Consider the following 12,762-nt stretch of genomic DNA (forward strand, 5'->3'; position numbering starts at 1 on the left):
ATTACGACAGTATTATCGGTGACACAATTTTTTGGAAGATATTTTTTAATAATATTCAAACTTATTCGTACGAAGAATTCGTAATTTATTTGTAAAGAAGGATAAAAAATTCTTGCTATTATTAAGGGGATTCCGGGGGATTCGATGCCGACGAGCAAAGATCTACAAAGATAAACGAAATATACGAACAATAAAACAAAAAAAGCGTATACCTGAGAGTCAACAATGAGGATAGGTGGAACACGTCACGTTCGTGGAACTGCCTGGCAGCACCGAGTGGACGCGGGACAAAAAACAATCTCCCGATGTTAAAGCCGTTTACGTGCGTACGAAAGCGGAATCCTCCGGTGTGTAATCCGAGTGGATAATGGACATGAACGGAGATAAAGGTGGGAAGAGAGAAAGAACCGAAAGAGGCGCATTTCCCTCCCTCTCTCCCTTTGTTTCTCTCTCTCTTCTACCCCGCGCGTTGTCGAAATCTCTCGCGTTCTCGCTTAGGGCTGGCGAAAGCGGGTCCGCGTCGCGGAATGAAACGCGGGAGGGCGAATCAGTGCAAATGGAAGCGGCCGTTTTCGCAGGTCGAGCGGTCGCCGTTAGGGTACCTACATCCTACGTACGTGCACACGTTCGGCGGCGGCGGTGGCGGCGGGCCGTTAGAGCCGAAGTGGTTGCGCGCCGCGCCGCGCGGCGAGCCGACCCGAAGACGGCCGAGCGCCGCCGAAGCGACGAACCCCCTCCGTCCTCGCGCGGCGTACTGTCGCCGTGTCGACTCGCCCCACCACATCCAGTCGTACCGCGAATGTTACAGTGTGCGCTTCGTATGCGCGCTCCCCCGTGCTTTTCTCCCTCGTAACGGCGACGTGCTGCGAGGTCCGAGAAACGCGACAAGAGCGAGCGTTTCGTTTTCGCTATCTCGTCCTCTCTCTCTCTCTCTCTTCTTCTCTCTCTTTCTTTCTTTCTTTCCGTCTTTTTACCACTGCCGTAAATCTCGTTCTTTCCCCGAGCAGCGGCGACGATCGCCGTGAAGTTTGCCACCGTCGGACGACGCGACGCGTTCTCGTCCGTTCGAGTTGACGAAGGAAAAGAAGCGGGCGACGAGTAAGTCGTCGAGGGAAGAGGGAGGAAACGGAGCAGCGGCTCGAGACGACGACGATCGACGCCGTCGCCGCCCCCCCCCCCCCGTCATCGTCGTCCGATGTGTGAAAAGTGCGCGGGTCCACGTCCTCGAGAGCGCGAGAACGCGACGGTATCGTAACGACGTGCTGAACGTCACCGCGGATCGGAACGCGCGGCAGTTTCATATACGGCACGGGAACGCGCGCGCCCGCGCGTGTCCCCATCCTCATCGTATCGTCTCGTCTCGTCTCGTTCGTTCCCCGCGTGCCATCAGGATCGGAGCGTGTCGTCGGGAATCGGAGTAATCGCCGAGTAATCGCGGACGCGGAGTGGCGAGCCGATCTCGCGGGAAGCGTCGAGATTAACGTCGAAACGTTACGGAGGCGAGCGGTCGAGCAGCGGCGAAGATGCATTCCAGATGGACGATGACGCCGCGACGCCTGTAACGGTCGCCGCCGTCGATATATTTACCATTCGTCGTACCCTTGACGCGAAAGTCCGCCGCCGCGGCCACGCGCGACGGTGTATCGACGTGCATCGCGCGGGTTATGACGCGCCGCGCCGCTTAGGGACGCTCGTCAAGCGCTCGTAACCGGAGCCCGCGGGTAGCCGCGCGAGTGTCGTGCGTGCGTGCGTGCGTGCGTGCGCGAAAACGACAGCGACAGCGATGAAGACCGACCCAGCGGCCGAGTCCTGGCCGTCGGGCCCGGGGACGGGCAAGGGCTCGTCGTCGCCGTCCTGCCTGGAGGCGTCGATGCCGCGAAAGTTCCGCGACGAGGCATTTCGCGTTGGCACCGCCGGCCTGGCGATGTGCGCCCTGTGCCTCGCCAGCTTCGCCGTGTCCGGCGTGCTCCTCTACCGCGAGCTCGGCCTCGAGTCCAGGATCGCGAGTCTGGAGGCACGCTGCCTGCGCGTCCAGGATCCCTCCGCCGCGTCGGTGGACGTCCAGCCGCTGGTCCAGAGGCTCAAGACGGAGATGCAGGAGCAGCTGCGGCAGATGCAACGGCTCGAATCCGGCGCGGTCTTCAGGCCCAAACGCGACATCCCCGAATGCAACTGTCCTCCAGGTAAGTCCGCTTCGCCTTTGAAACCTTTGAAACTTCGCTCGTCCGCGTTGACGCTTTACTGACGGCGCGCGGCTCCGACGGTCCACTGCGTCCACTGTAACGTATGCGCAGCTCGCTGATTAATTCTTGAATAATTAGCATAATTTCGGATATGCTTTTACGGATTTCAATATTGTGATTTGTTGTAGGGATCTAGTATAAAAATCTTTGGCAGTTTTCGCGATACGTTGAACATACTAGACGGGTGAATTTAATGTTTTTGATCTCAGTAGGTTATTTCTTAAAAGTAATTAACAAATACATTTTTTTTTAATTGTTACGGTATGAGTTACGTATTGTAAATATATAACTTCAAAACCATAAGCTATTTTATAATTAAAATGATTAATGGTGTTTAGAATTTCATCCATTATTAAACTGAGAATAATTAGAATACATGAACACGTGAACGATAATTAATTTCAACAGGCACACTTGTCGAGAAGTGTGGAATTTCTAAGCCAGTAGCGCTATTTCTTCACGACAATGAATATTCGATGTATGGTCTACATATATATACATGTACAAACTCGAGATATTGCTGTGAATTTCACAATTTCTTTATTTAGTTACACTTAACGTGAGAACGCTTGATAATGGTGTTTTACGCGGATCGACGTGTCAGTAAAGCGTTAATCGAAGGACCCTCGCGCTACGTACAGACAATTTACAGCGACTCTAATTGCGGAAGTAATCCGCGAAACGCTAAGTCCGCTGTTTCCGGCGAACCCAATATTACGTCGGAAAGAATTCTTGGTCTCAACGTATTGTAGATCTTAAAAATTTCTTCGTAAAGAAAGTAGGGTGAGGAATTTCTGCGATTCATTGTAAATCTGTTTTCTCGCAAACATTTCAAAAAGATTGCCGTTGCCCGAGCTTTCGGTTTATCGAAGTATGCGAAGAAGAAAAAACGAAATCTTGTAAATATTACATTTTTTAAGTCGCGCACGTACTATCCAGTTTCCTCATTACACAAAAATGCAGTCTTTCTATGGTTAACGAATTAAGATTTGCGAGACTACGAAGTACGCTCGCGTTGCTACTCATCTCTTTGATTGCAACGAGGAAGAGGCTTTATGCTTTAAAGAGTCAGGAAATAATGAAATATTATTATATATCGCGTGTTCTGAATCAAGTTGAAGCGGGGAAAAGTACTTTGTTATCAAATTGCGCTGCGAACGTTGAAATTAGGCGACTGTAAAAAAGCACTCCGACCTCTAGATATCGTGTGTATCGTGCATTTACATTTTTATTACGACGGTAGACTCGTAATTCCATTTTGCCCACTCGACGTTGCGTCTGATATCGTTTTTTGCGCAAAGCAGCGCGTTGCGCTGCTTCTTCTCCGTCCGCGTCTTCTGTTTGAAACTCTATTCTAACCAAGCGATTCTCTCCCGCAAACTCGCGCTTTACGTTTCGCGGCTTACCTACCGCGCGGCTTCTCTCCCAACTCTTATTCATGACAGAACAAAGTAGCAAAAGGGCAAAACGCAAAAGCCCTCGGCATCAAGAAGAAGCTCGCGAGAACAGAGTCATTTCGCGACCAACCGAAACGTGCGAACGCGATAAAACTGGAAAAGAAAATTCGCCGCGGAAAGGAAGGGATTATAGTAGTTTCTCGTTTCTGGGTCTCAATTATACATATGACGATTTCGGATTAATTAGCACTTGGAATGCTGAGCAAATGTCATTGTGCACTTTGAAAAGAGACTACGAAGACGAAGGCGCTTTTTGCGTTCTCGTCTCTCTCGTCGTCGACATTCCATCCGCGCGAGCCAAAGATCGCGACACGCGATCGTCGATCGTCGTCAATCGGCTAATGAATACAACCGGAGAACGAGAAAGAGAAAAATCGTTCGCGTGTTGACTCGGTGAAATCGTTGTGGCTTTGTACCGCCGGGGCTTCTTCCTGTCATTAAGATAGATGCGCTGCGATTGCTTCATTGCAGCTTTCATCAAGTCGCACTCTCCGAGGCTCAATAGCTGTTATGACGGTAAATGCGCTATGTACCCGATAACTTCACGTGTGCATTGTCGGTTAAGCGTGAGGGAGCGGTTAAGGGAAGGTGATGCTAAAAAAAAGTACTGCAAATATCTACGTATTTATTTTGCTCCATATTTCCTGACCTCTCTATTTTTTCTCTCTTTCTATTTCATATCTGACTCTATTTCATTACAAATATCTGCATTTCGGGGCGATCTGCCTGCGTTTACATGTACGAGTATTTGACGGCAACGAATTAACGCATATAGATAAATGTTGGTATAAAAAATATTTCACGTATTTTTTACAATAATGAAAACGGAGAACGTTTTTGTCAATATCACTTTATGCCTGTCGGGAGAACGCGAAATAATATTTAACCGGTGTTGAACGTGCACCCCGAAATTTTACGCGGGGAAGATACTTCCCGTTCGAACGGTCGCTTTACAACGAAAAAGGTGGAAACGAGGAACAATTCTGTGTTTTAGAACCGTAACTTGCAACCACCGCGAAACCATCGAAACTCGCGGGAGGGTAAATTTACGACCAATAAATGCAACTTCAGCCCTTAGCGGCAAGTCTATATATGGGGCAAATGTCGGAGCTACGAGCATCATTAAGAGTCATTTTAGGATAGCAGTGCAATTCACTCTCTCTCCGCGAAATTTGTTCGCGATTTTCAAAGCGCGCGGAACTGGTGAGAGTAGGTATCGACCACCTTTTCCCCCTGATCCTTTCGCACAGCCGCGCACGAAAAAGCGTCCATAGAGGTAGGTAGCTCGCTAATTGCAATAATTACTCCATTGTCGGACGCCGCTCTCAGAGTCCAAGGTAGGAACTATTTTCCGGCGAAGTACGGCCAGGACGGAAACGGAAGCGCGTATACGGGGGGGGGGGAAAGGAGCGGGGGACTGCCGGGGCCGGATTAATTCCGCGCTTCGTTCCTGCTCGCAATCCGTCGGCCGCTATCTCTCTCGTCTGACTCTTCCCTCCTTTATTTTCTTTCGTTTTTTTTTCTCTCGTTCTGTTCGGTAGCCGTACCTTTCCCTTATCGCGCGTCCACGGCACGACGAGCAACAAAGGGAGGGAAAGAGAGAGAGAGAGAGAGATAGAGCCGAACTCAGTTCCCGTTGACTCTCGCGACGGCGTCCCGAAATTGAGACGTGCGAGCTGACGCACCGGCATCATAAATCTTTGCCTTCTCCCTCGTAGCTAGCGAAGGGCGTCCGTATCTATCGCATCCCTCGTTCCCCCTTCCTCCTTTCGGCCCTGGTCGAACTCTGTCTACGTTTAGAACTCGCGCGTGGAACTGGTGGCACCCTACTATCACGAATTCTGATGCAGGAAGCGGTCGAGATTGCCGAACTTCGACACGAAGTTCCATCAGCGGAGTCGAGGACGTGAAATTTCTCGAAACTAATATCTATTTATATTTTATTCGCGGTGCAGAGATGCAAGAAATGTCGACGCGCCATCGACTCCCGTCGTCGAGAGAGAGCTACCTGAGAAACGCGAGAAAAACTTTTTGCTATCGGAAATCTTCTTCACGCGCGTAAAATGCAATTTGAGTCGCGTAAAATACCACGCATGAGATATTCCCAAAGAAATTTTATGTTATGGAAATTTTATCGTGCTCCACGGTCACACGATATACCTAGAATAACGCGATTGAAAAGAGTTACGAAATGCAGCGACAAGTGCCGTTAACTGTTCTGTAAACGAGCGAAATTTTATATAACAAAAGTAATTGCCGGTAAAATACGAACTCGCGCGATCAATCTTTTTCGGAGCACACACTTATCGCCGATTCCACTTGGTGTTTGTCGGCCACTTACATACATACTATATACCGTCGCGCGCGGCGAACACGGTAATGCGATTGACCGTGTGACAAACGATGCGTGGTCCGACTATCGCGATCGAATCAGGACGAATAGGAGGCAGAGGAGGAAGAGGGAAGACGAATCCCTTCCCGTGAAAAGGGCACGTCGTCGGTAAGAAACGTCGTGGTTCCGAACGACGCCGCATACTTCTCGTTATATCCGGGCGTTTTTCCACGCCTCGGGGAAATCGATGGGCGTCCGAGGACTTTTCGTCTCTCTCTCTCTCTCTCTCTCTCTCTCTCTCTCTCTCTCTCTCTCTCTCTCTCTTTCTCTCACTCCTTCTCTCCCGCCCCCGCAACGACAGTACGCGTAGTCGGGAGATCTGCCGTTAATTCGCTCCATTTGAAATCGAATCGAAAGCTATTCCGCAGATAGATTACCTTCGTATGCAGCCCCGTACGCTCGAAAGAATGTTGAATAGAGGGGAATAGAATCATTAGAGCGAACACGCCGCGCTTTGTCCTGCCCGACGCAAGAATGGAGCGATCATGTTGCATCCCCGGGAATTTTTGGTTTCCGTATTCGTTACAGAAGGAAGAATACCCGTTACATCGAGATCACGAAATCTCTTTTCCATTAAGAATCGATACGGCCCATTAAGGGCATCGATCGAGAAGTGAAAGGCAGAATTTGCGTGGGTACAATAATCTTTCTTCGAAAGGCAAGAGGTTTCGTTCTACATGAATGTATCGAAGAAGAAGGCATCGCAATGAAATTGGACGCCAATCTCTTTTTCTGTTTCGTATAACTTCTTAATTTCTGATATCAAAACGTCTCTCGGTAATCAGTTACATATATTAAATTCCGCGAACGTGAAATAATTTACGAGGAGTTAATCGAAAGAAAAGAGAGAAAGGAGGTTCTGAAAACGATCATCGAAATCGTTAAAACTTTAGTCGCTAATGGAAAAGTTATCAGTATATCTTATTATTAATACAACCATCGCTCTTCCCTTAATTTACTCCGTAATAACTTCAATCAAGGTCCCCCAGAAAACAGTAAATATATATTGTAGGTACTTGCGTGTACAGGCAAGAGTCGATATATCTCGAAGATCGGAATTTCCCTTAATACGTTACATAATCGATGCGCGATGTCGTACGTCGCTCGACATGTCACGGGCGAAGTGGAGCGAGGAGATCTACGGGATTGCACATAGAAAGATCAAGGTCGATTAGCCGATCGCTCGTTCTCGGATGTCCTGAGAAATTGATGGTCGCTTGCAAACTACGTCGATGAAACGCCTACTCCGGTTCATGCCGTGGTCCATGCATGCATGCGCTTCCAGTCTCCTTCCCTTTCTCTCTTTCTCTATCTATCTCTCTCTCTCTCCCTCTCTCCACTTTCAGCCAAATTGCCATCTATCTCGGTAGATGCGCGGGAAGGAGGAGAATGATGCATTGTCTCGGCAGTGTACAGGTAGCATGCACCAGCCAGCCACCAGGAATATGGACGTCTTCCTGTAGCTTACCCTAATAGAAATTAAACTTGCAGTATCTCGCTGACCGGAGATCTTCGGACCGTTTATCATAGAAAACGCGACGTGGAATTATGTTTCCTTGAGGAAGGAGGAGGCGAAGCGCCGAGTTAACTCCTCCATTGTATCTTACGGAGGGATAAGGCAATGCGAAATCGTAGGTTTGTGTCCGGTAAATAAAGCAAATATCCGGCATGTAATTACGTAAAAAGGGTGTGGTATCACAATGACAAACGATAGGGATTCGCGCCAACTTCCGCTAGTCGGTATAAATTATTATTATCCTTCAATGAAGTTGAAGTCGATTTTTCCTCGATGCGAATGCCGAGACAATTTATAGTTCTTCGAGTTAAAGGCGATCGGCGATTTAAACTTCTTTCGGGAAGGAAGAATATAGACGGCGGCGCGCAAACTTCTTCGGTTACGTTAAAGCCGAACTTTACTTCAGCGGAATCTTAATTTGCGGCTTAATTAGGAAGACTTCTAACGTTGTAAACTTGTTAAATCAAATTTTCGTTACGAAAATTCCGCTACAAATTGTTCCGTCGAGAGAAAGGAATGTCGATGGTCGTCGCGCGCGGCGCCGGCGTCTCGTATTTTATTTTACGTGAGATATGCCGTGATATGAAGCATACGGTAGACGAATCTTTTGTCGGAGTTAGATATCACTTCGTGTATCGCGAGAACACGTCCTCGCTTCGTATGCCGAGGAATAGATGCGCGTGATCGAACGTGTACCGCATGCGGATCGCTCTGTCGCGTCCTCGCAGCGGCAAAGAAATCGAAATCAAGAGGCGGAGTTGTTCGAAATCAACTTTCGAAAAACTGACGAGTCCCCGAGACAACTTCCGCCGCGGAACGGCGAAGACATTTCCTTCCGTCTGGATAAGCGACTGCTCGCTTGTATGTGCCCGCTTGGAACCAAATTACCCAACTACTACACTCCGGAAGTATACTTCGCGTCGCGGGGAGAGGATGGGGGCAACGTTACTATGTACGTGTATCTACCTGGATAGAGAGGAATATGGGGGTAGAGTTACGTAATGCGTCCTCGCCGACAAACTTTTAACATGTTACATCCCGGCAGACGGTCTTATACACGCCGAAACACGCGCCGAAAATGTTTTGCTTTCTCGTGCAGAATTTTCTCAACGACTGTTTGAAAGTTAGTTTAATAAAGAAATTATGTTAATTACGAATTAAAATATATTTAATATATATTTTGCGAATTTTGCGCGACACAATTCCGTGGAATAATTTAATATTGAATGAAGTTAAAACTATATTTGTATCCGTGATTCTGTATTATAAAGTAATATAAAGTAGAGTTTATCCTATAAATGAAACACATTTTTCTCGATTTTTTTCCTAGTATTTATGAGGTTGCTACAGGAAAAGGAATTAGAACAAGAAATGGTATCGCATTAGCTTTTTCTCAGCCAGATTGCGAAGTAGCTTATAACCGAGTCCTCTGAGTGCTGTTGAGTCCTTTGTCGAGTTTAATGGTTCCTTGATATCCTTTCTTATTTCTTTACACGTATTTCTTGCGTGTCTCTCTCTCTCTCTTTCTTACTCATTACGTCGATAAAGAAATCATTTATTCATTAATTCCTTTTTCATTTGAAGAAGGTATTGCTTGAAAATTCCAGGGATATAAACGGACTAAGCTTACAATTTATGCATGACTCGATACTTGAACAAACTTTGCAAATTGTGGACTCGTTTCTCATCCGCGTTCTCCGAAACTCTCCGTACAACGCGACTGAATTACCGTCACCTTTAATCTGCAATGAGCTCGCGCGACGACGTCGCTAGGCGAGGTGACACGTCGTGGCGAGAAACCTTCCCTCCTCTCTCGGTGAAACTGCAACAAATTGAATTCCATGTTCGGTAACGTGCGAGAGCGGTATGTACGTTGGCTCGCGAAAGTTGGCGCGGCGGCAAGCGGGTTGGCGCGATTTACGATTGGCGCACGTGTGTCAGAGCCCGGGGGTGGAAGTTTATGCCGGGCGAACCGCTCGCGCCATCCGACAAAACTTATTACCACGCTCGGATCGCGCGCGCACGAGGGAGACTGCCCTTGTTTCGCGGAAGTTCCGGCGTATGTCACATTTACCGAAGTATTTCGTCCTCCTCGCCTTCCTTTTTTCCTCCTTTTCGTTTCGCCGAAATGTGCACGGCGGAAATGTGTCCGCGTTCGAAGGTCGCGATCGATTCGCGAACGGGGCGTGTCTCTCCTCGCGACCTTTTGCACCTCGATGGATTCGAGTGTCTTCCGTTAAATATTTGGACAATGAAAGAGGAAGAGCTTTCTTTGAAGTCCCGATAGAAGGCTCGCAACCTCGAAACGAGGACGAGAAGTCTCGAACGTGCGAAATATCGAAATTAAAGATTTCTATTGCGACGGTGGAGATGTGATGCTGTAGTGATTCAATCAATTGTTCGAGTTCTTCGAAGATAGTGATTGGCAGTAAATAAAGAAAGAAGGAAAGAAAGAATCAACTGTACACATTTATTGTTTCAGTTTCTTAAGAAACTTTGATTTTTATTTTTGTCATTTAATTTTAAATTGCACTTTTTATTGACATGATAGTAATTTAAGTGTCTTACCGAGATAGTTTATATTGAACATTTAAAAGTTGCACCCGATAAAACGAAAATTAACAGTTCACGAGCGCAGTTGCGTAATAATTTAACTTAAAGTTTGTCTCCAAAATCTGTAGAGCGACACGGCTCTGCTGTCGTCGCATATTTCCTGCAATATTTACATAATTGCTTGAAACTATGTTAGAAACTGTTATGGCAGAAAAGAATGCGTTAATTGGACGATAAATATGTCGAACTGTCCAGCATAGTTTTGAAAATATGCTTCTGCCATTGCCGCGTACGGATGGATGGGCTTTTACCGAATTAACAGCCCCGATAAATTCCGGAGTGCACGATAAATAACGCTTCGGATCGGTCGACGTGACGAGCGAATTCCGGCTGTGGCGGAATTCGTCTCCGAACGATCGGTACTATCGTTTCTCGTATCGACAACTCCGGTTAACGGACGGCCTCCGATTAACCCGGCCTCGGTTAACTAATGACACCATTGGAAACGGGCTCCCGGTTCTCTCCCCCCTCTCCGCCCCCTTTCCTTCACGGATTCTCGCCGGGATTTTACGACGGGTCTCGCGGGTGCACGAATCGGTGAAAGAAATAATAATATACGTGCATCAAGAATTTTATGATTGCAATTAATTTTAATACCGCGTCGCGTTGAACCTCCCTCGTTACACGCGGAAGCTTGGTTCGTTTCGCTTTGTGCAATTATTTCAAACACGTAATCGTCTATCTTTGTTCATACTGCGTCGAAATTGCCATCAAATATCTGTATGAATTACAGAAATTGGGTTCAAAATCGAGACGAACGTAAAAACCTGTTAATATTTGGCATCACCCGCAGCACTATTTTCGCCAGTTATGGATGCATGCATTGTAATGTTAGGAAACACTCATATATATTTTAGGTGTTTTGCAAACAATGCTCGTACTGAAATGTACGAGCGTATTTCAAGCTATTTCGCGCTTACGCTCGTTCGAAGCATTTGTGTACTAAATCTGTGCAATAATTAATCTAATAAATATCGTGAAATAAGCTCTTATACATATATTTACCTTATTTTGAGGATACTAACAATAAGATTAATCTTGCAAAGTGCTAGTTGATTTGCGACGTGAACGTAATTAGCTGCTATTCTCAAATTATTTGAATTGCAGAGTTTGTTTTACATGATCATAAACCGTGAAATCCCGCGGTATATTGACATTATGTTTCCTAATTAATTTTACGCGAGACAGGCCTTTTAATCTTTTTATTAGGTTAGAAAAGTATATGTCTATTTGTTTTGGATATATGATTGTTTTCTTTCATCGCAAAATCACCGAACTTCGCAGAACACACTTTCAAACCGCTAAATGAATGAATTAGATTTCAACCGATAGAGAAATCAGAAATAGAAAAGGTCCTCTTAACTATTCACGCAAACTAAATCCGAAATCCGAACTGATTCAATTTGCTCTAATACAATTTACGACGAGAAATGCACTCGCTAATTCTTTTATATTTTGACTCAATGTAACTCTCAATGTAAAAATCACATTATTATTTAATCGATATTTTGTACGAAATTTTATAGTTATTATTGTTATTAAATGTAATTCGTTTTGGATGGTTGGTTGTTTGAAAATATCTTCTTGCATACGTATTGCGCATTTATTTCTATCTGCAGCATTACCACAAGATAAATAGTATTACGAGTTCTAAGCCCGTGCGAGTATCCAAGTGCGGGATACGTTTTACATAACTAAATGTAAATGATATGCGCATTACTATGTCTGTTATAACATAACTTGCCCACATTCTACATTTATCCAAGGAGCAAATTATGTTTAATCACACAGTTAACATCACGTCTAACGTTACGTTCCGACTGATTCGTATAGGATTCTCCGCACTTGTATCCCCTCTGCATTTACGACTCCGCATAAGAATAAAGGTCGCGATAAATGGTAGACTAAAAGGTTAACAGACTCCTTCGCTCTCGTAGTTCATCGGACGTGGACTTCCTATGGTATCGACGACCTCGGTTAACCCGTCCGCCGTTGGTTAACTCTTTCACTATTCTATTCTACCGCTACTGCTCTTTCGGCTTAAACCTGGGGTTAAGTCGAATCCGCACTCGGGCGTACCTCTTCTTCAGTGGGTTAGTTTGAGGTCGACCATCGTTCGCTGGGATGCATTTACTGTGATTCCGTTCGTGCATTACAAAGGTAGAGCTTCTCGCGTTCTGACTGCGGAAAGGAACGGGAAAAAGGAAAACGCGCGAAGGTTGGAACGCGAGGGAAAAGAGCTGCGATGTTATAGAGGTCGAATCGCTAAAGTGAGGAGTTGATGTATTCTCTGACCGAATTTGAAGTCGGCCTTTCTCCTTGACGGAAATTGAATCAGGAACCATTTTTTCATAAAATTTCTGTAACGCTAAAATTTGATTTAAATTAAATTAATTTTATTTAATTGTGTATTTTATTTAATTTATTAATTTTATTATACTTTATTGAAGCTCAATTCATCAAAACGTTTGTTAATCGTTCCGTCATATTATTTCTTGAGATTGAAACTTTTATTTCTTTTGTTTTCGCGTTGGAGAAATC

The 12,762-nt window shown here is 45.8% G+C and overlaps 1 protein-coding gene across 20 annotated transcripts in view; it reads left to right on the forward strand.

The window, feature by feature from the left end:
- Positions 1–426: 426 nt before the first annotated feature.
- Positions 427–12,762, forward strand: part of LOC139813746 (uncharacterized) — a 138,489-nt gene continuing 126,153 nt past the window's right edge. For 3 of the 20 annotated variants that reach the window (XM_071779425.1, XM_071779421.1, XM_071779426.1), the window contains exon 1: positions 430–2,183. In XM_071779425.1, coding sequence (XP_071635526.1) covers positions 1,784–2,183 — 400 coding nt within the window. In that variant the 5' untranslated portion in view covers positions 430–1,783. Of the gene's footprint in view, positions 2,184–12,762 lie in introns of all 20 variants that reach the window. The other 17 variants (XM_071779420.1, XM_071779432.1, XM_071779433.1 and 14 more) reach the window with 12 other exon arrangements.

This window comes from Temnothorax longispinosus, chromosome 5 (assembly GCF_030848805.1).
Source record: "Temnothorax longispinosus isolate EJ_2023e chromosome 5, Tlon_JGU_v1, whole genome shotgun sequence".
In the NCBI taxonomy this organism is placed as follows: Eukaryota; Metazoa; Arthropoda; class Insecta; order Hymenoptera; family Formicidae; genus Temnothorax; species Temnothorax longispinosus.